The sequence below is a fragment of the Solanum lycopersicum genome, chromosome 9, assembly GCF_036512215.1.
Source record: "Solanum lycopersicum chromosome 9, SLM_r2.1".
Classification (NCBI taxonomy): domain Eukaryota; kingdom Viridiplantae; phylum Streptophyta; class Magnoliopsida; order Solanales; family Solanaceae; genus Solanum; species Solanum lycopersicum.
The window spans coordinates 3,133,221-3,160,769 of record NC_090808.1 but is presented as its reverse complement, the minus strand read 5'-3'; the positions used below and the strand labels follow the sequence as shown (position 1 = coordinate 3,160,769).

The window sequence follows — 27,549 nt, the reverse complement described above, 5'->3', positions numbered from 1 at the left end:
AACAACTTTTAAGGGTATTTCATATATTTTGATTTTAAAAAGTGTTTATCAGTACTTATTTGCCAAACATATCAACAACTTTTTTTTTTTAATTTCAATACTTTTATCCAAACACATAACTATTTATTTTAAAAATAAATTTCAATATTTTCAAAAATACATTTTAAAAACTACTTATTAGAAGTGCTTCCAAACGGGCCCTTAGTCTACTCTTTCAATGTTCTTTCATTTCCACTAAATTTAATGTTCTCAACTGCACTACTTTTATTGGATAAAATTATTATAACAAAAAATTTATTCTTTTTAAAATGAATTAAAAAAAAGAATTATTTTTTAAAAAAGTAAACTATAAATATATATGTTTTGTTTTTTTTCAGAAGTTGACGCACACAGAAAAGGACAAATTAAGCACAATAATAATTAATTTAAAGAATAAAGTACAACACCTAGCATTTTAATTTTTTATTTCTGAAGAATCAGATCAAGTCAACTTTCACAGTTTTTTTTCTAAATTATATTTTGGAAAAAAAACTAATGACCTGTCACTGAAATTTGTAGTAGTACTCTTAATTTAAAAAATCCTTAGAAATTAATTAGGTCTTTCTATTCTTCTGACTTTTGATTAAAAAATAGAGTTTGTGTAGAGATAATGCAAACCACATTAATGAAATTAAGTTCATCACAAAGTAATTACAATTATATACCGTTAATATAAATAAACTTTACACTATCAAATTACTTGGATAAACATCAAATTTTAAAATATGAGATTTATAATCTTAAAAATAAGATGTGATATACTATATTAAAGTAGCTAGAAGTAATATGATGGTATAAAAAAAACTCACACTTAATTTTAATTTATTATAATGACTAGTTTAGTTATAATTGTTTGTCATGATTTCTATTTATTGAGTCAAACTATAAAAACTTTCACTAACATTTTAAGATGTATTTTTCAGTCATATTTGCAAAAAAATATTGACTCACTCATTTATAAGTTCAACCTATCAAACTTAGAGTTTTTATTCATGTTTTAGCCTAAATAACTTTTAGATGGATCAATTATCCGCGTATTTATTAACTCAGTCCATTTTACCCGCGCGCCCATTGCACTACTATCTTGATGTAAAGTAAATTTCGTATTCACTCGAACAGATATCGAACACCAAGTGGAAAATCAAGAAAAATCAACATAACGCTTTACCCTGACTTTCTTCAGTTTTAATCGAATCTTTATACAAATACCGAAATACCAGGTGTGTTAGTTAGTATATATAAGTATTAGAATTGTTCAGGTCAGAGTATCCCTTATTATTTGGCCTATGACCTGGCCAAAAACCTCAATTTTCTATCTTATTGTTACATATTAAAACAACTCCTTCAAGTTATAGTTAAACTAAACTGTTTATACAAGAAAAGAACCTATCAAATATCTTCCATTATTTCCTTTCTACAAAAGCAAAGTATAGTCCCCCAAAAAATTAAATCAAACACTTAAAGAAACACCCCTTTTTTTTCCATCTTTTTGTGTTTTTTTTTTGTTGTTGTTGATCAAGAATGAGAAATATAGCAAGTTGTTACAATGAACATGCTATAAAAGTAACAAATTCACATTGTTCCAATCCATCAAATCAAGTAGTATATAACATTCCTTCACTACAAAATGTTGTTACATGTATTTACAAAGTGAAGATTTCATCAATAGAGAAGCAACAATTCTTGATCAAAATTACATGGTGTTGTTTACTACAACATGTATTTTCAATCAGTATAAGTGAAAGATACATCAAGAATTTCAAGAAAGTTGTTACAATACTAGACAAGTCCAAAGGTTCACAAACAATTGAATTGTATTCTTCAAGATTCGACGTTTATTGGGATCTGTGCAACGCCAAGTATGAAGGAGGTCCTGAACCAATCAAAGGGTTCTTTGTGAAGATATTAGTGAATTGTGAGGTGGGGTTGGTTCTTGGTGACATGGGGCATGAGTTTGAGTTGAAAAAATTGAATCTTGATGACAAATTTTCAAGATTTGGATTGGTTTCAAGAAATGAACATTTTTCAAGTAGTTCTGTATTGGTAACTAAGGGTAAGTTTAGTGATAATGGAAAATGTCATGACATCTTGATCAAGAATTCATCATCAATGTTGTTTGTATCAATTGATAAGAAAAGTGTGATACAAGTGAAGAGATTGCAATGGAATTTTCGCGGAAATCAAACGATATTCTTAGATGGATTGGTTGTGGATTTTATGTGGGATGTTCATGATTGGTTGTGTAATCCAAAATCTGGATGTGCAATGTTTATGTTTAGGACAAGAAGTGGATTGGATAGTAGATTGTGGCTTGATCAAGAGAAGAATTTGGAGCAACAACAAGAAGAAGAAGAAGAAAAAGATGGATTTTCTTTGATGATTTGTGCTACTAAGAGTCCTGATTAATTCATCACAAAAAGAAAAACTAATCTTTAATCATTAAAGTTTCATTTTTTAGTTCTTTGTTTGTTTATCTTCTGAATCTTCTTCTTCCTTTTTGTTGATGAAGATAGGAATGGTTTGTGTTGCTGACTTTGTTTAGAATTTTTAAAAATGTTATTAGGTGTTTGTTTGATTTTTCGAATCTTTTTGAAGGATTCGATAGAGATGTGACGATATTCTTGATGTGTTCGAGAAATATAGGGAATGGTTATGACTATTATAAGGTGTTTGATTATGGAATTGTAAATGAAAATTTTACTTTTCAAGACTTCAACTTTTTGAGTTCTTTGTTTGTTTATATTCTTCTTTTTTCGTTGAAGAAGATAGGAATTGTTTATTGTTGCCCATTTGCTCAGATTTTTCAAAATTATCGTTAGGTAATTTTAAATTTTTGAAGAGTAGTGATGTTTATGAAGGACTCGATAGGTTTTTGATGAGTTTGAATATAGTATAGGAAATGTTGATGGCTATTGTGAATTATAAGGTGTTTGATGAATATCGTTGGGTGTCTTTTGATTTTTTTCAAAGAGTAGCGATATTTTTGAAGGATTCTATGTAAATATATATTTCTAATGATTTCAAGCAATATTTAAAATGTTGATGGCTATTATGACTATTATTTAGGTGTTAATTGTAATTTAATTAAGAGGTTACGGATTTTAGAACGAAATTAATTTTTTATTAAGAAAATATAACATAAAATTGTATATAATAATTTATTTTTTTTTAAATTTTAGTTTGAGTAGTTTCTTGGAAAATTCTTGTGTCAGAAAGGGTTTAAAGAGAATTTATTGCAGAAAGATATGAGGTAGACTTTCCTAATATAAAAAGAAGGTACAAAATTAACAGCATATGGCATAGGATGGGCTAAAAAGATTCTTTATTGTGAACCTTAAAAGTGGATAACATGGGCTTCATTTGTCTCTTGTGTAAAATTTCCCTAAACTATATATACGAAAATGATAACGTAATCGGTATAATTTTATAAATGGAATTTGGAGAAAGATAAATTTAAGTAAATCTTATTTTAATTGATGTAGTATAGAGATTGTTCTCGATTCGACCTTTAGTTTAAGAAAATAATTATTGAGACTAGTTTGATAAAAAAAATAAAAAAAGATAGTGACAACGAAAATTCTATGATGAAAATTTGAAGATGCGTAAGTAGTAACAAGGAAAGATAACCAAAGTAAAAATAACGACAATAGTAAAGAATTAAAGAATAAAATGATGCATAGTAATCAGCGGCGGAATAAGAATTTTTATTAAAGGAGTTCAAAATCTGAAGAGTGGACACACAAACAAGCCAAAAGAGGTTCTACATCTACTATATACATAAAAAGTTTATTTTAACAATACATAAATAATATATCTTTCCATCAAAGACGATTCAGATGAAGCCCTGAACTCAAAAGCTTTAAAAATTATATAAATTATATATAAATATTTATACAATCAAATAGTGTTACATATGAATTTAGTTCTGTATATATATATAAATTTTTGTTTGTTCTTATCTTATTGGTTGCATTTTTAAATATTGTTTTAAATTATTTAACTTGCAGGTGAGGAGTTGAATTTAATTTCATGTTAACTTAACCACTGGTTGCGTAATCCTAGATTTAGCAACTCTTATTTTGTTACCATATTATAAGATAAGTTTTGATATATTGAGGCAGAGGCAAAATATACATCACTTGAAAATTACTTTCGAACTATTATAAATTAGATACACAACTTAAATATTTTTTAAAATAAATTACCAATTCATTTAATGCTCAAAATTTTATATTTGTCATATAAATAATAACGAAAAAAATATACTTTTTTTTAAAAAAGTATTATGAAGTACTATAAGAATAAACATCTTAAAGTATTTAAATTTAAAACTCGCATAAAAATTTGTTAAGTAAATTAAAATAAATAAAATAATATATATTGATCCGTACTAATATATACTTTTTAAACTAGTTTGACATAAGTCATTAACTTAATTTAATATCATAAAATCAAAAAGTTTTCTTTATAGTTTTAAATTTTGTTAAGTTACCTTGCATCTCCATATATTTTATCAGAAGGAAAAAGGGTCAAATATATTTGAAAAGATCTAGATATACATTCCGTTTAATATTTGGTTCACTCATGCCTCGTCGTTCAATTTTTTATCCAAATATGCCCTTATGGGCATTAATTGTCAGGTTGGACATATCCAACTCATTTTTCATTGGGAAAAAAGTCAAATATGCCCCTAAACTATTTGAAAAGGTCTAGATATACCCTTCGTTTAAAGTTAAGTTCACTCATGCCCTCGCCGTCCAACTTTTGGTCCAAATATGTCCTTATGGGCGTTAGTTGCCATGTTGGACATATCCAACTCATTTTTCATTTTTCTTAAATGCCACATGAAATTGTCATATCATTTTGACCTTACCACATAACATTTATATGAAAATGAAAAGATATTCGGACTCATAAACACCTAATCCGACCCATAAATCAACTCATACATAAATTTTATATCGCGCAATTCAAATTTAATTAGCGCTCCAATAGATGCTTTAAGATAGAAAATATTTTTTTTTTGTTAAATTAAGATTGCAAAAAGTTGAATCGCTTATTCGCGAAATTGAATTATATCTTTAGTTTCATGTTATTTAAAACGTTATTATAAAAATCAAAAACAGGAAAATAAGATCTAATGACTTAATTTCTTATATTTCGTATGTTAAAAAAAAAAGGATTTCAAAAATTCACAAAGATAAAAACGAGAAATATGAATAAGAACTATAAAAAGTAAGCATGATACAAATCAACAAAAAAAACTAATTAAACATTTACTGATTAAACAGTGCATGTGGTGATTCTTTCTCTGGCTAACATGTGGGCAAGGGAGGGTTAATGATATGCTATGTGTTATCCAGTTATAGATGTAGAGATAACGACGATAGGTGAAGTCAATAAAGTTGATTTGTGTCTTTTGTCAAACAAATTGTGCCCGTAAAATTTATTATTTCTCCAATGCTTTCCGCTTTTATCCATCTTTCTTTTATAAAATTAAACAAAAATACTTGAAAGTGAACATATAACAACATATAGTTGGAAGAGGATTGAATGAGGTAATCCCTATAAAATGCATAGTATGAGTTGAAATAGATTGAAATATTTTGTACAATACAAGTTACTAAACAAGAGAAATACAAAAAAAATAAAAAAAAAATAAATTGGGTCATCTTAATTGGGCTAAAAATTCAACTTTAACAGCCCAAGTATTTGAGTTGCATTTTCTAGGTATGAATTTACACTGGATAGTCAACTTAGGCACCTCTATTTACATTCTATCCATTTTAAAAACTAACAAGTTAGTTTAGTTTTGATTATAATTATGCAGGTATTAATTGTATGCTTGATTAGTTAATTATGATTATGCAAGTATTAATTATATGCTCGATTAGCTATAGGAAAATTCATATGTCATTTTACGACGAGAATTAATTGTGCATAAATAATACATAGATTTTCTTAAACATGTAACATTAGTTATGTTCTTCCATAACTAACTATTAAACATTGATATTATTTAGTTATATATGTAATATCTGCATAATTAATCTTCAAAACAACTACTAAACAGTCCTTGAATTTATAATGTAGCGAGTATTGAAAAACTTCATACTTTCTCACTTGCTTCTTCTTTATTAGAAATGATAAATGTTATTCAGTTTGAACAAATCGATCGTGTCTTCTTGGTGAACTTTGTTTCTTCTTTATTAGAACATGATGACTGTAATTTAACTCGAATAAATTGAAATGGTGTCTTCTAGGTGAACTGTAAATAGCAAAATCTGATATTAATACACTTTTAAATTACGCTTGCTTCACAAATTTTCAAATATAAAGTTATAGAGTTAGCTTTAATAAAAACTATAACTTTAATAAAAACTATAGCTTTAATAAAAACTAACTCCAGATCTTATTTAAAAAATCGAACCCTTAAAATCAACTTCAAATTCGCCGGAGCTTACCAAATCCGACGGCGTTTTCTCCTCTGATCACAATGACACCACCAACGCCGGCGGCGGCGATTCATTCTCCGTCATCTCCCCAATACACTCAACAATTCTTAAGCAATGTTCTCTCCCAACGAGGTCCTTCTTCTCTCCCTTACTCCGAAGACGTAAAATGGCTAATCCGTCAACACCTCGTTTCGTTGATCGACACGTGTCCTTCTCTTCAACCTAGAACCGCTACTTTCACTTACAACGACGGCAGAACTGTGAATCTCCTTCAGGCGAACGGCACAGTTCCGATGGTCTATCTAGATGCAACCTACAACATTCCGGTCATTATTTGGTTACTGGAATCTTACCCTCGTCAATCGCCGTTGGTATTCGTGAACCCAACGCGTAATATGGTCATCAAAGACTCACATCCATTTGTGAACTCTTCTGGTATTGTTTCAATCCCTTATTTAAAAAATTGGGTATATCCAAGTTCGAATCTTGTTGAATTAGCTCGTAATTTGAGTCATTTTTTTAGCCGTGATCCCCCTTTGTACACCAAACGGAACCCGAATCCGAGCCCAAACCCGCATCCTCCTCCGGGTACTAGTTTTTCGAATAGTGGGTCGACTCGTCCTGCGATACCACCTCGGGTGTATCCACCATCACCTTATGGGAGTGGGAGTGGTGGGGTAGTGGGGAGGAAAATGGATGATCCGTCGGAGGTGGATAAGAAAAATGCAATAGATGAGCTTATGCTGAAATTGCATAGTGATATTGAAGGGTTGGGGAAGGCGAGGGAGTCGGATATGGAAGGGTTGTTTAATGCACAAGGAGTGTTGAGGCGTCGTGAGGAGGAGTTGAGGAAAGGTGTTAAGGAAATGCTGGATGAAAAGGAGGGGTTAGAGCAGCAATTACTGATGGTTTTGATGAATGCTGATGTGTTGGAAGGGTGGGTTAGAGATAACGAAACGAAAGTTAAGAAAATAGGGAATGTGGATGTGGACGAGGCGTTTGAGCTTTGTGATAGACTTTCGAAACAGATGTTGGATTGTACAGCCTCGGATTTAGCTATGGAGGATGTGATTTATTCGTTGGATAAAGCTATACAAGATGGGGCAATTCCTTTTGATCAGTACTTGAGGAATGTAAGGTTGTTGTCGCGTGAACAATTCATTCATCGTGCCACGGCGTCAAAGGTTAAGGCTGTTCAGATGCAGGCTCAAGTTTCTCATATGGCTTCTAGGCTGTCTCAATATACTTTGTCATAGATGTTGAATTACTTGGATTATGTGTGCACTATGGACGGAAGAGGTTAGTTTTTTTTCAAGGTAGGTTGCTTGTGATTAATATGTCATTGAATTTTGACACTACATAACGGCATAGCTCTGTATGTTCTTCAATGATTGTATCTGTTAGATAGCAAAAGCATTGTGTGATTTGAGAGATTTTCCTGACAATGGGTATCCCCAATATTTTAATTTCTTTACGAGTCTTTGCACGTCTAATTGGCATTTGGACCAATGATAAGCTTATGTCAATATATTCAAAGAGATGAATTGTAACAAATACTAAATATATACTTCTGCTTGAGATGGATATTTGTACCAGTGAGTCCTTTTGTAAGTTATCATATCTTTGTATACTACATAACTTATTGTACTTGCCATGCTTCATTTGCTCCCACTTATAAATTTATCATCAGAAGTTCCAAAACTGATCCATGACCGAGTTTTGAACCGTGCCCTAACTGGCTCTCGGGGCTATCTCAGTTGCCAAAAGTTAAAAAAAGCTCCTAAATGTATCCCTCTTATTAAAGCTGTTTGGAGGTGTGTTCATTTGTTGTCACATTGGCGTGGAACTTCAGTAAGTGAAGCTTAATTGCTTGATTTGATTAAAAAGAGTGAACTTGAAGGTGTATAGAGGGGATAACTTTATAATTGGTCCATTCGGAAGATACAGTTGTTGTGAACACAATCTTTTCCTAATTCACTTTCATTTTCCCATACTAGTTTGTCTAGCTATGCCTCAAAAGGCATTTCAGTTGAGGAGTTCTGTAAGCCATTTATTCTCTCTGAATTGACAAAAACTATTTGGGACTACAACTTCTTAAATGTATTAGAGCTTGAAGTCACATAAGATGCCATTTATGTGAATGATTTCTATAAGTTGAATTAGATGTACATCTTTGGAATTTACCGAATCTCCTACATATTTGTGCCATAAACTTCAGCTAGAGTGGGGAAATTTTAAGCAACTCCTTATAGAATTGTGTTCTTGTGGTATTTACCATAGTATGAACTAGACATATACATTTTACATTGAGAGTGAAGAGAAAATCAATAAATTCTCATTGACTTTGTTTAAGTATCAATGGACAAAAATGTCTGTAAATTAGTTTATTTCTAGTCATTCATTTGAAGAAATTACTCGAGACTGTTGCTTGTCCTAAACTATACCTTCTTGGAGGGGTGGGTGCGTTACTCCTAGTGTTGTCAAAGGTGCGCTTAAGCCCTAAATCGAGTTGCAAAACATATTGAGTGTTTCGTCTCGCTTAGTGTGCACTTTAATGTTGTCATCAAGGCTCTAAGACTTAACTTTCCTGGCTAATGAGCCTTTTATCTTTTTTTATTTTTTTATGAAGATAGATTTTGTATAGCTGGCATCAAGAAGATGCAAAGTTACAAAAGATACGTTAGTTCTTACAACAACAGACCTTGAAGCATAGGGAGCTAATAAAAAACAAAAGAGGGCTCAGATAAATGGAGGACTGAAAACTAACAGCAATTGACTTACTAACAAATACAAGACTTGACCATATTAAAAGACTGATAGCTGGTAAGTTTCCTCCAAACACAACTCCAATACCACCTCCATGATAATTATTAATTAAGAAGTCTCCTCCTCTTCTGGTTTAGGGATACATTTACTTTTTTTCCCTTTTTAACTTTGTCCAACCACGACTAGATTGCCATGAACTGGTCCAACGTAAGTTTGACTGACAGTATATTTGAGTGCCTCAAAGACATTTGATTTGCCTACATCAGTATGATCATGTTAGAGATCGTCTAGTATCTATTCAAGAAATATATTCTATACTTGTGGAGCCATAGGAATATGATTTTTCACTTGGTGAAAAGAGTAAAACACCCACATCTGCTCCGGTCAGAGTTGAATAGTATTTGCTTTCTTGATCAAGCCTTTTTTCCTTACGAGAAAGTAACAGTGCGTGCTTCCTTTGACTCAATCAATTTCATATTAATCTTTTGCCTACCCTTCCCAATCCTCTGTATCCATTGCAAAAAAAATAAAATAATTAAAGAAGAAAATAAGATGTTTTGGCTGAATAAACCTGAGCAAGTCTATTTGTCACACGTATTGTTGTTTTCACATTATGAGTCTATTTGCCATGTGTATTGTCACGTTTATTTAGTGTTCTAATATTATGTGAATCTATGATGCGATTACCATGAATCCCAACAAAAATTTTCTTCTTATTTATTCTGCTACAATTGCTAAGTAATAATGTTGGATTGTATCTAAAGATAAATGAAAATTAAATTGTTAAGTTTGTTGATTGTTTTTATGAGTCTATTTGTGACGTGTATTCACGTTTATTTGGTGTTTTCATATTATGTGAATCTATTACGGGATGGTGATAAAACCAAAACTTTGTCGAAATCCCTTCAAAACATCTTCTATTCCTTTCTATCCAAACACACCGAAAAATACAGCTAGGGATCATTTTCCAGATGTTCTTGGTACTTTGTTTTATCTCCAAGAATTCAGGTTTTCAACTCCTACCCTTATAGTCAAAGGTAGTGTCCATGAGAGGTCAAAAACTGATATTTCCCTTTTTTCACAAAAAAAAATTCTAATTTCTTTGTCCATATATTGTTATTCATGCTTATAATTATTTGTCTTGGATTACCCATACATATTTGTATTTTGTTCTTCATTTGCACGCTTCTTTATTAAAGTCAACACTTCATTCGCACTTAAAACTATAGTGGACCTTAGAGATTTTTTTTGCATTTTTTCGAGTTTGATAAGACTGATTCTCCCTTGGTAATAGTGTTTGATTTGGCATGAGGCTCAATATAATTGTTGTCTATAATATATATATCATCTATGGCAAAGGAAGAAGGTAGTAATATCTAAAAGTTAGTTTAGCAAAAAAAAAGCCCATCGTAGTGACTTTCGAATTTGTTCTACTCGTGTGAATTTGAAACCTTGAAACTTTTGTTACCTTTTTTGATAAGGTAATTTTGAAGTCTTGAAAGTTGTGGAGGTTGTATACAATTATATTATTAGTAGGATGGTGTGGTATATTTTGGAAATGTATTTTAACAAGGCATATTTGGGATGACTTGAAATGAAAAGAACGTCATATAAATTAGGAGGAAGGAAGAGTATGATAACCTGCAGAGATTTTGATACTTAACAAAAGGTAAAGCATCGAACACTCTTGTTAGGTCCTTCAGTTAATAGGGATTGTTGGGTTGGTGGTTAATAACGTTTGACCTCATTTAAGACCTCAATTTTTTTTATTGATACTGTGGTGTCTAGGTTATTTTTCGTGCACCTAGACTATTTTCACAGGATATAGATGCTGATAACTTTGTCCAAAGCTTGGACAAGTTGGAAGAAATCACCTCGTATTTTTGCCTTTGCTGGGATTAGTACCTTAGACCTCATTGATCACTATACTGAAAACAAATAAATAAATAGACTGCAAGTTGTTTCCTCTCATTTCAAGATATAAACAGCCTCTTTTTCCTTTCATAGTTCAAAACAACTAAAAATGAAAGGAGAGAATTAGATGAAAATTTGAAATAAGTTGGATTTCAGAATGGGTAGTGGTTCTTTATTTAGCCCTGTTAGAGTGGGTTAGTCCTGAATTGGTTGGGTTGGTGGTCTCCTAACACGGACTTGGGCAATTTCTCTTTTTAAGATAACCTTTGGAGTTGAGTGTATCGGAGTCTAGTTCGTCCTGTTTTGGCCCCCATATACTCTTGGCAGTCTGGGTGTGCCGGAGGTATCAGAGTCCGACATTGGTGTGAAAATGAGCTAAGTCTCCTTATATGAACTTTAACAATTCCCCACCCCATCCCCACCCCCGACCTAGTTTTTGTGGTTGAGTTGACGGTAGGACTATATCATGCCTATAATAGTTCCTATTATAGTGCCCACATTCTAGTTGGCAGTCTGGGTGTGTGGGTATTTAAGCGGGGTAGAGTTCCACTTTGGTTGGTAATGATTTGTGATTACTTATAGTTATATAAACTCGGACAGTTCTCTCCTTTCAAGCTAGCTTTTGGGGTTGAGTTATCATAATTCATCCCCAAGCCACTTAATTTTCGATTGTAGATAAGATAGTTTTCGGAAATAAACCTTGTGATGCATGTCCTGCAGTTTCATCAAAGAAAATTAACTCGGATCCGATTAATCTTGCAGTGGAATTTGATGTGGAGTGGAACAGTTGAGACATATGCTTGGGCTCTTCAAAGATACCAACTGATGTGTATCGGATTCGAATCCTCCACAAGCTATGTATCTTTTCGAGGACCTCCGTGGGTAGCAACATTTTTGGAAGGTCCGAGCAAAGACTATTTGGGTGCTATCGTTTGATAATGATCATTTTTTCTTCCCTAAGAGATCTCTCCCTGTTGAGTTTTCAGTTGAACTGAGCAAAAACTTTTGTTTTTTGATAGGTAACTACAGTTTGAAGTAATTGCTTTGAAGGCTACTGTCATTATTTTGATTCACTTGTTTCGAAATTCGAGAGTCGAAAATTACAAATTTTTTAATGTTTGAAGTTGATATAGAACATTTCTGGAGACGAAAATATACCTTTCTCGGTCTTTTTGCTAAGATCAACGTGTAGTAGTATCTATTTTTATCAGTTTAATGTTTGATACGTGAATCATTGACTCACACGATATCCATCTATCAAGGTCCTTGGCATTTGAATATTGCCTTGTAGATATCATATCCTAATTACAAATCAATGCCAACTTGTAGGATTAATCAACAAAACCTATGCTTTTACATGTTGAGATCAACGCCTAGGACACCTAAACAAAATCTTAAGTTCCCTCTATAAAAGCGCGATTTATTTTCAAATGCTTGAACTCAAGACCTTTAAGATTAATTGAGGCAAAATCAAAGTGTTAAGACCTGATATTGTAGTCGTGGGTTTATTTGAAATCTATGTTTTCATGGCGTAGCTAAAACTTGCAATCAATACTAAAGTAGATACGATTCATGCATTTAAAAGTTTAACGAATTCAAATGTCAAATGTGTGAATCTGTCTTTATCAATGGGTCGATTAATTTGAATTCACTTCTGTTAGATCTATTAAAAGGATGAAGCATATTTTCAACAATGGAAGACCAATACAAGATAATTAAAATAATAAACTTTATTTTAAATATTATTAACCATATTAGTGAATGTTGTCCCTTAAAACTTATGAAATGTTAATTAGGAAGAGGTGTAGGTGTTGTCACTATTCATTCTTGTTTTTTAAAAATAAAATATTAAAACTCACTTATCAATCATCAATTGGACTTATCATAAACTATTTATTATTATTTGATGCATCTTCTGACTTTGTTACTAACTTCAATTATTATTTTTTATAATGAAATAAATAAATTAAAGTGATTAGTAGCTCCATATGTAGAAACATGGAGAATGACAAAGCATTAAGTTTCAAGATCCAACATGCTCTCTGCCTTTCATTATAAATAAATTTAAAAGAAAAAGAGTCAATTGTTGGCCTTATATTATAAGAATAGTATAATTTATTTTATTATAATTAATGGTTATTAAAAAGATAATCGTATATATCGTATAAAGTCAAAATAATTGGATATCGTTTAAAGTCTAAACTTATGAAGATGAGCAATCATATATATATATACATGCGCACTTATTCTCATTTTACGAGCTCTTTCGAAACGAAGTTTATAGGAAATAACCTCTCTAATTTGCTATATCTTAATCTGTTCGAATCTTAATTACAAAATTATATGGAATATGCTATTTTGAAATGGTATCTTCTTTTTTTTTTCTTTGTACTTTGGTCCCCTCCTCTAACGGTCTTTTCCCTTTTCTTTTTTTTTTTTTTTAAAAAATTATTATTTATATATTTGTCTTGGTTGGTGAGAAATAAGGCATGAAGGGCTATTAAATAATTTTTTTTTCTTAATTGAGTATGTTATTGTATTTAGAAAATTAAAGGTTTAGTATTATTTGTTTCACTTTATTCTTGTTGGTGCACATCATGTCATCATCTTGATTAAGACTTATTAACTTTATACCTAATTCACAAAGATGAGTTATGTAATTAAAAATTTAAAATACAAGATACATATTCTCTTTTATTTTCTAATGTTGATTTAGTTTCTTTTTTAATGCTAAGCATGATTTATGATTGATGATGCTAATGAAAAAGTATACAAAATAGAGTTATATTAATATATATGACTATTAACTAGTTGGTTAATTTAGTTGAAGTGGAGAAAAATTAATGGAGTGTTATATGACATAATAATATCTGTTAAAGTGAAAAGTAAGTTCAAAAAATAATTATAATACGAAATTATATGATGTTTATGAATTTTGGATGGGAAAATCTTATATACATACACAACATGAGTGTTTGCAAAATTTTGAAATATTAAAATGGTTTTATGACCATATAATATAGAAGTATTGAAATTGACCATATTCACTAAAAGATTTAAATTGAGGATCGATTATGATGGTTGAGTGATATTTTGCATTTGATTTATAAAATTATTCGATATGTATATGTAAACTTATGGTGAATGTATTGAAAGAGAACAAAATTGAACTAAAATCACATATAATGAGTTGTCTCAAAAGACTTACAATTTTACAGAATCAATGTTGATTTAAGGTGTGTTTAATTTTCTCATTTTTAATTGATTAATATATTAGTGAAAAACATTTTCTTTGAAAAAACAAATTCGTTAAAATAAGAAAAAAAATAATCTCTCTAATAAAAGTAGAAAAAAACTTCATTAATAACACTTAATTTTCCATTTCTTGACCATTCCACCCTCAAACTTTTACTCACCATACCATTTCATCCCACATAGTATTTTGTTAAAATTACATATACATAATTCTTTTTAGATAATATTTTTTATTACTTATCAAATATCAGAAAACAATTTTTTTTAAAAAAATATTTTTTTATCTATTTCCTAATTAGATGAGTGAAGATTTTGACACTTGACTAGACCATAAAGTTAAAAGAGAAAACAAGGGACCTAAGCACTTGGTTTCTACTTACCATTAACTCCTCTTTTTCTAGTTTTACTACACAAAAAAAAAAGACTAATTTTATGGCAAAATTTGCTCTTCTCCTCACATGATTTTTGTGGGCTTTTTAAGTTGTTTTCACTCAATAACACCACCCATTTGTCTCCTACCCATTGTTTTGATTTCCTTTTCCCCCTCTTAATTGTTTAAATATTTGAATAAAATAAAATTTTAGGTAATACTACCCTTAACTTTGTCATTAATTCCTCAGTTCGCCTTATCGTGATAGAGTAATAAGTACTTCTTTATCGTTAATCAACAAATCTCATGTTCAAATCTTCTTAAATATAAAATTGTCTTTGTCAAGGAGCGTTTTATCTAATTGTGAAACTTTTCAATATGATTTTAAATTTAATCGAACTCCAATATAAATATAAAAAAACAAGTGGGAAATCATTTTTTTAATGACACAAGGGCAGAGAAAATTAGAAGATAGAAGAAATTATAAGGTAAAAAATCAAACTCTCAATTAAAAAAATATCATAATAAATTGAAAATTTAAATAACTAATCGACTTTATGAATTTTTTTCTTCAAAATTTGAGTTGAAAATGGTTAATACAAATACTTTTAATCAGTATTCAATCAAATTTAAGGATCGTCAAGATATCTCATTTTTACTTATTAAGTTGGTTACAAAACACAATTTAGATATATGTATTTATTTATAAGTTATAAGTGTCTCTTAATCCTTAGTCGAAAGGAAATAGAGTCGATTTTAATAGAAAATATTTCACCTCTAAAATAAAGTTGTTTAGATACATATTTAAATCAATCCATTTCTAAATATATCAAAAGCCAAATGAAGAATGAGAAAAAAATGTGCGAGGATAAAAACGTTTGTCGATAATAAATGTCCCTTTATTTTTAATATGAAGAAACAATCTCGAGCTTTGAAAATAGAGTCGACTTTTCACTCCCGTATAAAACATTTCACTCTATAACGAAGCTTTCTAGACACGTATCGAATCCAATCCATCTCAAAAAACGTGTATCGAACACCGAGTGAAAAATCGAGAAAAAAAATACGTGAGGGTAAAATGGTCAAATGACATAAAACCGCTGGTTGCGTGCACAAGGGGTCGATAACATCGATGATATTGCAGCCCCCCACCAACTCCTTATATGCCGTATTATAAAAGCCTAACTTTCTCTTCCATTTTTCTCATTCTCTCTATAAACTTCTCTCACTTTCTTCAAATCTAAGCTTATTAATCATGTCTTGCTACAAGGGAAAGTATGCTGGTAAGTACTTTTACTTTGTTCGAATCTTGATTTTTTGATCCAAGATTTGATTTTTTTGATAGATCTTGTTGTTTTGTCATCTGGGGTTGTGTTGTTTTTGGATCTTGGTTGTTGGGTATTTTTTATTTTTTGTTTTGATGTAAAGACTACAACTTTCTTGAAGAAAAAAAAAAGTTTTGATCTTTGTGTTTGAAGGTTCCCTTTCATGGTCCCACTTATAGATCTTTGTGTTTGTTTTTATCTTTATGATTGTTATTTGCTTAATTATTAATCATAATATAGTTGTTGATTTTTTTTTAATATATAATTTTTGTTGTATGTTTAGTCTGGATCTGATTGAAACTTGTGATAGTTTGTTGTAGCATGTTAATTCCTGTTTTAGTTTAATTTGTGTATAGTTTATAGATCTTAAAGTTCAAATCTTTTTAACAAATGGTACTAATTGTCCATGAAAATTAGGATTAGGGTTAGGATTTGGTTGTCTACACTGTTCTTGATTGAATCTGTTGATTTATGTTTTAGTTTATGTTGCTACATGCTTGTTAGATTTATATCCATAAAGATAGTGTATTTTTGGAGAATCCATTAAAAATGAAGTGATTTGTGATTGATAAGAGGTAATTAATGGTTGATTATCTGTAGATGAGCTTATTAAGAATGCTACATACATTGGTACCCCTGGAAAGGGTATCCTTGCTGCTGATGAATCTACTGGAACCATTGGAAAGCGTCTCTCGAGCATCAATGTCGAGAATGTAGAATCAAACAGGAGGGCTCTCCGTGAGCTTCTCTTTTGCACCCCTGGTTGTCTTCAGTACCTTAGCGGTGTGATCTTGTTTGAGGAGACACTTTACCAGAAGACTGCTGCTGGTATGTTTTGAAGAAATTGATTTGTTAGCATTGATTATTGTTTTATTTGATTGTTGAATTTAAGTGTAGGCTCGATCTCGTTTACGTTTATGACAGAAAGTGTAGGATTAGTAGTAGTAGTAGTAGCATTACATTGATGATCTGATATTGGTGGCAGGCAAGCCTTTCGTTGAAGTCATGAAGGAAGCTGGAGTCCTTCCTGGTATTAAGGTTGACAAGGGTACCGTTGAACTCCCCGGGACCGATGGTGAGACCACCACTCAAGGTCTTGATGGTCTCGCAGAACGTTGCCAGAAGTACTACGAGGCTGGTGCTAGGTTCGCCAAATGGCGTGCTGTGTTGAAGATTGGTGCCAATGAGCCATCTCAGCTCGCCATCAATGATAACGCCAATGGCCTTGCCAGATACGCCATTATTTGCCAGCAGAATGGTCTTGTACCCATTGTTGAGCCCGAGATCCTTGTCGATGGAGCCCATGACATTAAAAAGTGCGCTGATGTTACCGAGCGCGTTCTTGCTGCTTGCTACAAGGCTCTCAATGACCACCATGTCCTCCTTGAAGGTACCTTGTTGAAGCCTAACATGGTCACTCCTGGTTCTGAATCTCCCAAGGTTGCACCAGAAGTGATCGCTGAGTACACCGTCCGTGCTTTGCAACGCACAATGCCACCCGCTGTTCCCGCTGTGGTGTTCCTGTCTGGTGGTCAGAGTGAAGAGGAAGCCACCGTCAACCTCAACGCCATGAACAAGCTTCAAACCAAGAAGCCATGGTCGCTTTCCTTTTCCTTCGGACGTGCTCTTCAGCAGAGTACCCTCAAGGCATGGGGAGGAAAAGAAGAGAATGTTCAGAAAGCACAAGCTGCATTCCTCACCAGGTGCAAGGCCAACTCCGAGGCTACACTCGGAAAGTACGTCGGAGCTTCTAACTTGAGCGAGGGCGCGTCCGAGAGCCTTCATGTTAAGGACTACAAGTACTAAGATCAACAAAGTTTTTAGTTTTATGTTTTCTCTTTGAAAATGAGAATGTGACGATATGGTTTTACAAAAATGTCTTATATGTGGACATAATGTGTAAGGCTTCTTTTTTTTTTTTTCTATAATTTTTCGTTTAATAAAAAACTTATGAGTAAACAATATTGGCTTTGTGACAATCTTCATGTAACAGTTTTTGGGATATGATTTATTAAATGGAATATTATCTTTTGGGTTTTTTAAACTTATGGTGTGTACTTTATATGATTCTTGATTCATTGGTCCCAATTTTTTAATGTGAAATGTAGTTTTCTACATGTGGGGTTGTTTGTTTGCATACATTTTACCAACTTATCTATCATGTGATATTTGTGGGGTTAGGTGTAAAGTTTAAATTCTTTTCTAAGTTTTTCTTTTCGTTTTCTCTTTTGGGTTGGTGTTCTTGGTTTGTCGCACAAGATCGCCGAAATTATGAGTTTTCAAGTTTAAATTTTAACGAGATAAGGAATTACGAGGGTTATAGTTGAATTTTAAATTAAGAATAATCACATTAGTCGTAACAAATACCGAGTATCGATTACCAGATCGTTTATGATAAACCTATCGAATTTCAAAACAAACAATATCACGTCAATCAATATTCAACATTCATAGTGAAGTGAAGTGCGACGTAGGTTTACGTATTGTGATGTATAGTAAATAAGGATTGGTACGAAAAAGAGATAGATCCTCTTTTTTTCTTAAATTATCGGGGGCTTGATTGGGCTGCTATTTATACAAGGCCCATATTTAAACTTAAAGTAACAAAGCCCATATATAGTAAATCCATTTGTTTAACACAGGCCCAACAGCCTTATACAAGAGGAAGAATGGGTAAAGCCCAAATCCATGTGAAGTTCTAATTTACAGGAACTTCAGCAATGTATATCGTTCGCGTCATTAGTTTATCAACATGTTCGAAATATACACAATATATACACTTATATAACTTATACATTAGGTATACGCGTTATACATATTTTGCAAATTAGATAATCGAATGATTTAAAACCCGTAATATCCAGAAAAATTGAGTTCTTAATTATTTAATATGTTTCAAATATGTTGTTTCACTAATTTATAATAAAGTGTATCTATTTTAGGAGCTAAAGTTTGAAAAATAATTTTTCGAAACTAAAAAACATATATGGTTAATAAACATATATTGGCCTTTCGAAGATCTTACACGAGATTTAGAAGTACACACAAAATATTTTAGTTACAACTTTTCTTATATCAATACGATGATAAATATAGTTAAGTGTATTATTAATAAAATCATTTTTTGAGTGAAATTTAATTTCATTAGAATATGTATATATATATATATATATATATATATATACTTTCTCTAAGTAATACTTAATCAACATCATTAATCTTTCTTACTCTAAATTCCATCAAAGCATTTTTTTGATTTGCTAGTATAACTAATATTAGTATTTAATGTATGTATATTTTTAAAAAATATATTTAATTCACTAATCAAATATATATTAAAATTATTAACTTCCATGCTACCAACCATGCTGCATAACATAAGTTCTGAAAGTTGGTAAATTTTTAATTTTTTTTTACTGAAAACATGATCTTAGTTATGATATATACGATGTTAGCACTCCCGATTATCACCAAGCTCAATCCTATTGAAAAGTGAAACAATACTCAATTACGTACTAATATTCTACTATACCTCATAGTATTTAGCTTTATTCATATAATTTCTTGTCTCTTGATATCTGTACCGAATAACATTAAAATTACTAATCTATGTCTGTAATAATCGATATCATCATATCAAACTATTTTTAATTGACAAACTTAAAAATTAAGAATCTATCTACCTTCACGAATTAAATATATAATTTACATACACTTTATTCTCTCGATACACTTTATTCTCTCGATACTTTTGAAATTACATTTATGCATTGTAGTTGTTGGAAGGGTTGGTCAACTAATTATTAAGTTGTCATTTGATAATTTCAGAAAATTACTTAAAAAGCTTTTTATGTCATAAAACGTCATCAACCTGTGTTACTTGTTGTTGAACAGTACATTTATTGAAGCATATATATATATAATATGCTAATAATATTAATATTTATTTTTCCAACAATCTCTGAAAATATAATAAAGTCTGAAAAAATTTGTGTTATTACCATTCTTAGTTATAAAGAGAACATACTTTTAAGTAAAATACATGGTCAGATTTTCTAAATTAGGATATTTGAAGTGAAAACCAAACAAGTACATAGCTTTGTGATCTCAGTTACTAGTCATATCAAATTCCCTCATCATACATCACAAGATTATTATTATTTTTTTATATAAAAAAATATATTTTTTTTCTTTTTTAAATTCTGAAAAAAAAAGGGTTACTATTGAATAATAAGAATTTTTTTTTAATTTTTAATTAAAGATTATTTAGATTTGTATCTTATGTTAAACATTATCTTAAGTTTTCTTTAAGAGTTCTATCATCATGACTTTTATATTATTATATTCTTTTTTTTTATCGTTTTGATATGTTTTATTTAAATCGATTGTCTATCGAAAGTAACATCTATATCTATGTAGCTAGAGGTCAAATTACATATACGCTATCTTTTAATTCCAAAAGCTGATATACACCGAGTATATTGATGTTGGAATTAAAAACTAGAGAGAACTGAAAGATAATAATACAATATACGAAACAAGAAATATTTAGAGAATACTTCTGAAAAAAAATCAATATATCACCTTTGCTATTTCAAGTGTTTCAGTACTCTTTAACATTATAATAGAACACATAACATACCATAGTGAAATATTTTTTTAACTATCAAACAATAAAAAAGATTAAAATTACCACTTAAAGAATTTAAAATAAAAAGAAATAAACATATTGATCAAATAAATTCAATGTTCATTATATATACATAAATATAATAAATATCATGTTATTTATCTATAGTGAATTTGATGTCTCAAAATTTATCACCACACTCACAAGCTATTTATGTTACTTGATTCACAGTTTATTTTATATATATATATATATATATAGTGAATTTCTAAATAAATAATCTATCATAAGTCATAAGTCTTTTTTTATATATAATTTAAACTCGAAATTAACAATCTGATCAAGCTCATGGAAGCAGAATTTAAACAATTCACTTACAATTGAACATAAAAACAAGAAATAAATTACAAAAGCTTTATATAACTAATCTTTTTCCTAAATAACAATTTTTTCTTCCCTTTGGTTGATCCAAATATATAACAATTGGCTTTGGGATTTAGCATATTGATAGGAAAAAAAAATGAAAATCAAGTCTTATTTAATTCAAATGGTTTTTGCCAGTGGTAGTGGTTGGAGCTATATAATCAAGACAAGTTCAGAGAGCTCATTAATTAATTGCATTAAAGTCTCAATTTTTCTGCATATTTTGAGAATTAAACTTTTAATGATTCTTGTTATTGCATATATTTAGTGCATTATTTGAGAAATAAAATCTTACATAGCGCTAAGCTACTAAAAAGGTTGTTGGGGGTGGGGGTGGGGGTGGGGTGGGTGGAGGGTTATCCTAAGATGCAATTTTGAGGGGGAATAACTTATTTCAAGATAAAATATCGTGTTTTAATAGTTAGTGGCAGACAAGATAAGACAAGTATGACAGGTCTACTGAGTTAAACAGTAATCTACGTTATGAATGTGGATTAGTTTGCCTGCCAAAAATTTCATTTTATTAATGAAATATTGTCCTTCAACAATGATGATTTCAATTTAATTAAAAGAAATTAAGGTCCTTCATGTTTAAGATATAATTTGAAATTATTCCTACACATTGTGTTTAAGGCTATGCTATTCTTCAAGTACCACAATGTAACATTTGTAGGATGGTGTCTATATTCTATGTATCTACATTATTATTATAATCTTGAAAATTCTCTAAGTACAAAATTTATAATAGATTACTCATATAGTGCTTATTTGAGGATCATAAAATGTTATAAAATTCATTTAAATATCCTTTTATGAGCTGTTATTTTACTATTCGCATCAGTTAATGGCAGACAAAATAAGAAAAGTATAGTAAAATTACTTGAGTGGAATATAATCACATCATCTTTTTTATGAATGAAAAGTTGATTAAAGAATATATTTTTGAATTAATTACTAAAATAGATTTTTTTTTTTTACAAAAACGAAATCATTTGCTACAATATCCTAAAATGTTTTTTTTTTATATATTCGATGTTGAAAACAGTCCGAATTCACGTGGTTTTATGAGACAAACTCAACTCTTTTTAGATGCTTACTGAAAATCACGTCTTTCGAATTTAATATTAGATCATCTTTTAAATAATAAAAACGTTCATAATTGAAAAGAAATATTACCAACCAAAGAGCTAATGGTTATACTTGTTTTAACATATCTCCCTATTTATAAAAAGTAAACATTATTCTAAAAACGGCTAACTTAGGACATGTTCAATATGACCAAAAATATTTAATAGAAAACATTTTTCAAATTAAAACTTTGTTACCATCCAACGCTTTAAAATTTCAATATTTTATATTTTAAATAGAATATTGAAGAACTATATAATAGAAAATATTTCTCTATTTAATATTTTTCTTCATATCAAATACACCCTTAGTCACCTATTATTTCCCTTCTTCAACATCCAATCGAACTTTTAAAATGTCAAATTCCACAAATGAAACACCTCCAAATTAAGAAAGAATAACATTGTATTGCAAAGATAATCAAACCCTTACAACATGTTTGATAAGATGAATAATATTTTCCGCAATATATTTATCAGATAAAAATTTTGTTACCATCCAGCACACTAAATTTCAAAATCTTGTATTTCAAATAGAAAAATGAAGAATAATATAAGCGAAAAGAGTATTTCTTTTTCTCATTTAATATTTTTCTTTATATCAAATACATTCTTATCACCAACTATTTCTGATCCCCAACGCCCTATAAAATAATGCAATATTAAATAATCCACAGACCACTACTCGACTCCTAAAATTTCAAATTTCACATGTGAAATACCTCCAAATTAAGAAAGGATAACATTGTATTGCAAAAAATAATCAAAACACTTCAAGAAAATTAGCAAATTGAAGAGAATAATTACCACATCAATCCATTACTTAATTTAAATACAAAATATAAATAGAACATCTCATAAAAATAGTAAAATTAGGTAGCCAAATTGATCAACCTCCTAGCTAGGACAAAGTTAACTTCAAATCAATTATATGTTTCATAAAACAGTTAGCAACCCAAGACAAATAACTTCATGTCAAACCAATCTTTATTCTTTTTTTTAAGAAAAAAAAAACTTACAAATTGTCTTGTTGTACTTGTTGTGACACATCATCAATTATCGTCACCACCATCGCCAGCACCATCACCAGCACCCTTGCTTTAGTTTCAATTCATAATTTTCTCATAAGTTTTGATGATGATCTCCCATTAAGTACCTAAAACATGATGATCCATCAGCTTCATAATATTGATTGTTGATTTGTACATTACTATTGTAACATAACAAACTTGTTGAATTTTGATCTTTTCTTTTCTTGTTGCACTTCATTAGGTAACTATTAATGCTACCCCATCTTTTCTTGCACATTGTAGCACTTTTATCATACCCCAAAATGGACATTTTTGCACTAATCTCTTCCCATAATACATGATCATGATTATTACTATGATCATTATCATGATCATGATCATGATCATGATCATTTATTGATGATGAAATTCCCAATTGTTGAAATCTTGATTCCATGCTAGTCCTAAGTTGTATTAACCTAGTGATTTCACTATCAGGCCAGTGCTGGTCAACATCATCTTTCAGACTGTCTGTTACATCTCCGTTTCTGTTATGAATTTCAACCATTTCTTCATCAAGGCTACGTGGATTACTACTAGTACTCTTCAAATCTTTACCACTTAGCTTGTTCACAGCCTCCATTAAAGCAGCATCGCGTGTTTCTATCCATGCCCTCTCATTAGCCCAAAAATTATGTTCCTTTTCAATACGAATCGTTTCTTGCTTCCTCCATTCTTCTTCTCTCAATATCCTTTCTTGTTCTTTATGTTCAATCATTTTCATCATTTTCTCCATCCATTCTTCTTGCTTCTCCATCAACTTCCTCATTTGTCCATCAATGAAATCTTTAATCTTCGCCTTTAAACTCCTCTTCCCCCTCCTCTTCTTCTTATCATGATGATCACTATCATCTGAGGAAGACGTATTGAGTTCAGATGAATTTGATAAGCTCATGCTATCGGATAGCTTAGAAGCTTGATGGTGGTGAAAATTATGAGGATCTTGACTCATGTTGTTAACGGAATTATAAGGAAAATGACTTCCCTGATGAAGAATATCCGTTGAGGTAGATGAAATATTATTGCTTGTTTCACCATATAAAGCTTCAAGTTGTCGAAAAAATCGATAGTGTTTACCATCTTGTCTTCCAGCTTTACCCTCTTTAGTTTTCTTGTAGTACTTATACAAGTTCTCAAATTTCTCTCTACATTTTTTTCCAGTCCTTTGGTATCCATGTTCCTCAGACATAATCCTACAATAATTAAGAGAAAATAATTAGTTAATGTGAAATTTATTTAGTAGTAAGAAGGTTGAACAAAAGTTTAAATGGAGTGACATGATTTAAGTAAGATATATATATAAGGGTTTTAAGACGAAAGAAAATAAAATCTTATATCAAAATGACTTCTGACATCAAAGAAAAGGATCATCAAAACCATATTCATAAGCCGATAAGAAATGGGAAACTACAATTACTAACTTATTTGAAATTGAGTCGTTATAAAGGAAAATAAGTTTAATTTTTTTGAAAATTCTCATCTCGAATTGTATTTACATGAAAGGAATAGTGAAAAATTTACGATTACTCTGGAAGGAAGGTAAAAACAGTAATTCTAACAAATTATGGATCGACAGAAAGATTTTCTCATATTTCTTTGACTTAACCCTTATTTTGATTCCACAAATGATTCAATGTGTCACGTGATGAAATATTGATATTTTTCCTAAAGATAGAAACTATACAAAACCCCTATTTGGAATATATAATACATATATATAGTTAATTACAAGCAAAAAGGAATTTTGATCTAGGTAAAATGAAGTTAAAAAAAAAGGGTATGTGATGTATTAATAAAGATGAAAATAACACCTGATTCTCTAACTGAACTTCAATGTAGTGTCATTTTCTAACACAAAATTGGCAACTTATTTACTGTATGAGTTTTTGCTTAAAAGTGCTGCTTTTTCTCTAGAAAACTCAATTGTTTCCTTTTTCATTTCCACAGTGTACACAAAAATATGAATAGATTTTTCGAAATCTATGTTGTTCCGACTCTTCAAAAATATTGTTGCACCACCACCTGTATTGGATCCTCTAGAAATAGTAACATGTAACTGTTGATATATGTTTTTGAAGAGTCGGAACAACATAAGCGTAAATAACTCAAAATAACAATTTGTAGGAAATTCTTTTACAAGAACAAGTGAATAATAATGTTTTTGTTGGAGAAAAAATAAAAGGATTGAAAAAATTAAAATTTTAAAAAATAAGAACATATTTAAGAGTAAGATTTTTGGAAAAAAAAATTCTTCACTATAACTAAAATAGGAATAGTTTTTTTATCTACTATTTTTTGTATTTATACGTAAAATTAAAAAAAATACTAGGATTAAATTAAAAATATCATATATATCAAGAACATAAGAAGAAATTATTTTAGAAAGAAATTTTGAACCATATCTAGATTTAATTTGTATCATACTAATTTGTATCGTTCCAATTTAATGACACAAGTGAACAAAAAACACACAAAATAATAATAATCATATTAGGTTTTGTGTGTATATATTTTTTTTTTAATTATATGGTACCTTGAAACTTCATCCCATAAGGGTCCTTTTTGATTAGCTTCTTTGAACTTTGGATCCAATCTTGATCTGATTTCAAGTAGTGTAAGTGTTTCTTGTCTGGGCCACCGCCCGCTTCCGTCTCCACCACCACCACCACCAGTCTCCATCTGATCCATCCCACTAAATCCGGCACTCGTAGTAGTAGCTCCTGTAGCTGTAGCAGCTACAGCTACAGGAGTACTCGAGTCCGTAAGGAACTCATGTTGATGATGCTGGTGGTGGTGGTGATGATGTGGAGTAGTAAGCCCGTGACCAGATGAAGACGAAGGAACTTGGGCCAGTCCCATCACCATGTCATAGTGGTGATGGCCCGGCCCGAGATTCCCGTGTTGTTGCTGCTGGTGAGAAGTAGCAGGTAATAGTTCTGGTGGTACTTGTTGGATCGAACCGAAAATCGAACGCCCACCGTTCATATATTGTCTTAGATCTGCCATTCCATATTGATCTTCCATTTCAACAAATCAAATCTTATGAGTTAGTCACTCATTTGAAATCCAGTAATTTTAGTTCAAACTCTGTATATATTTTAAAAAGATGAAAGAATTTATTTATTTTTTTGGGGGGAGGGGGCGGCGGAGTTTGATTTGGATTGTGTTTTTCTAGAGAAAAAAGGTTTGAATTTGAGTATAAAAAAGGAGTAGTACTGGAAAAAATGGAACCAATTTTTTCTCTCTTTTTTTTGATGGAGTTGTAAAGCTTTAGTCACTCTTTTATATGTGTAATGATTTATAAAAGATATTGGAGTAATATAATAAAAAGATTATAAAGATATTTTGTTTGATATACAGGAAAAAATAGTGTAAGGTGAAAGGGTGTTTTTGGGACAAATTTGATCCAAAGTGAAGAAAGGACAGATAAGAGTGGAAAGGTCACGAGAACACAAAATCACTACTATAGTTTAAACTATTTTTTTTAAGAATCGTGGTATCTGAGTCAGTTTACGTGTATCTTTACTTGTTTTACGATATATTTGTGATCTCTAACCTATAAGCAAGAAGTAATATGTAACTCTGTCTGTTAAGATTATACAACTGAGAGAAATCACCTAATATTTTATGGGATTAGTAATTTGAAAAAATAACAATATTTATATACTATGGAAAAATATGTAAGATATGTTTTATTTTTCATCTGGTATTCAACGTCTGTTTTTGAACTTCGATTAGTACAAATTCGCATCAAGTAAGGTTCGTTAAAGAGAAAACTCTCGGTGGCGAATGCATATAAATGAACACATACATAAGGTTTTCTTCTTTTTTTTTCCTCATCCGATGTCTGGACCATTATTTTGGCGGGTCCACTAATATAAATTCGTTCAACATTATTCTATAACAAAATTTTCTTCATTATCAAGCTTAAATCCAAATTCGCTATTTAAGAGTTGAACATCTTATTCATCCGTCACAACCTAAATGGTGGATACTTATAGAAGTCATAAAAATACATAGTATATATAGTAACACTAGAATGCTTTTGTAATCGTTGTATGTATATAAGCGGAGCTAGATTAGTTTTAAGTATTCATCTATTTCCCTTCAATAGAAAATTATTCTATTTATATATGATTTAAATTATTTTTCATACTTATATAGTAAATAACAAA

The 27,549-nt window shown here is 30.4% G+C and overlaps 4 protein-coding genes and 1 pseudogene across 6 annotated transcripts; 4 read left to right on the top strand and 1 right to left on the bottom strand.

Moving 5' to 3' along the window:
* Positions 1-1,029: 1,029 nt before the first annotated feature.
* On the top strand, positions 1,030-2,755 carry LOC101262554 (uncharacterized). Its single transcript, XM_004246847.4, has one exon. The coding sequence runs from the start codon at positions 1,561-1,563 to the stop codon at positions 2,443-2,445; it is 885 nt and encodes a 294-aa protein (XP_004246895.1). The 5' UTR covers positions 1,030-1,560; the 3' UTR covers positions 2,446-2,755.
* Positions 2,756-6,280: 3,525 nt separating this feature from the next.
* On the top strand, positions 6,281-12,353 carry LOC101266551 (protein ELC). Of its 3 annotated transcripts, none has more exons than XR_011211490.1 (3): positions 6,405-7,793; positions 11,937-12,075; positions 12,194-12,353. XR_011211490.1 is itself a non-coding variant. In XM_004246506.5 (2 exons), the coding sequence occupies exon 1, from the start codon at positions 6,536-6,538 to the stop codon at positions 7,748-7,750; it is 1,215 nt and encodes a 404-aa protein (XP_004246554.1). In that variant the 5' UTR covers positions 6,281-6,535; the 3' UTR covers positions 7,751-7,793; positions 11,937-12,353. The 3 variants fall into 3 exon arrangements, 1 of the variants encoding a protein (XP_004246554.1); XR_011211491.1 differs by having other exon boundaries at positions 6,405-7,810; XM_004246506.5 differs by having other exon boundaries at positions 6,281-7,793; positions 11,937-12,353.
* Positions 12,329-12,433, top strand: LOC112942242 (U2 spliceosomal RNA; annotated as a pseudogene).
* A 3,566-nt stretch (positions 12,434-15,999) lies between these two features.
* Positions 16,000-18,165, top strand: FBA7 (fructose-1,6-bisphosphate aldolase). Its single transcript, NM_001321372.1, has 3 exons — positions 16,000-16,082; positions 16,725-16,952; positions 17,110-18,165. Exons 1-3 carry the CDS (start codon positions 16,055-16,057, stop codon positions 17,928-17,930), a joined length of 1,077 nt encoding a protein of 358 aa, NP_001308301.1. The 5' UTR covers positions 16,000-16,054; the 3' UTR covers positions 17,931-18,165.
* Positions 18,166-23,094: 4,929 nt separating this feature from the next.
* Positions 23,095-26,687, bottom strand: LOC101267050 (trihelix transcription factor PTL). The gene is made up of 2 exons (XM_004246508.5): positions 25,908-26,687; positions 23,095-24,567 (listed from the first exon to the last, which is right to left on the bottom strand). Exons 1-2 carry the CDS (start codon positions 26,396-26,398, stop codon positions 23,427-23,429), a joined length of 1,632 nt encoding a protein of 543 aa, XP_004246556.1. The 5' UTR covers positions 26,399-26,687; the 3' UTR covers positions 23,095-23,426.
* Positions 26,688-27,549: the final 862 nt, after the last annotated feature.

Bases quoted from the DNA above. Each gene is read 5' to 3' on its own strand.
- LOC101262554 (XM_004246847.4), top strand. From the start codon at position 1,561: ATGAGAAATATAGCAAGTTGTTACAATGAACATGCTATAAAAGTAACA.
- LOC101266551 (XM_004246506.5), top strand. From the start codon at position 6,536: ATGACACCACCAACGCCGGCGGCGGCGATTCATTCTCCGTCATCTCCC.
- FBA7 (NM_001321372.1), top strand. From the start codon at position 16,055: ATGTCTTGCTACAAGGGAAAGTATGCTG. The intron at 16,083-16,724 runs GTAAGTACTTTT...GATTATCTGTAG, and splicing joins CTACAAGGGAAAGTATGCTG to ATGAGCTTATTAAGAATGCT. The intron at 16,953-17,109 runs GTATGTTTTGAA...TATTGGTGGCAG, and splicing joins TTACCAGAAGACTGCTGCTG to GCAAGCCTTTCGTTGAAGTC.
- LOC101267050 (XM_004246508.5), bottom strand. From the start codon at position 26,398: ATGGAAGATCAATATGGAATGGCAGATCTAAGACAATATATGAACGGT. The intron at 24,568-25,907 runs GTACCATATAAT...TAATTATTGTAG, and splicing joins TTATGGGATGAAGTTTCAAG to GATTATGTCTGAGGAACATG.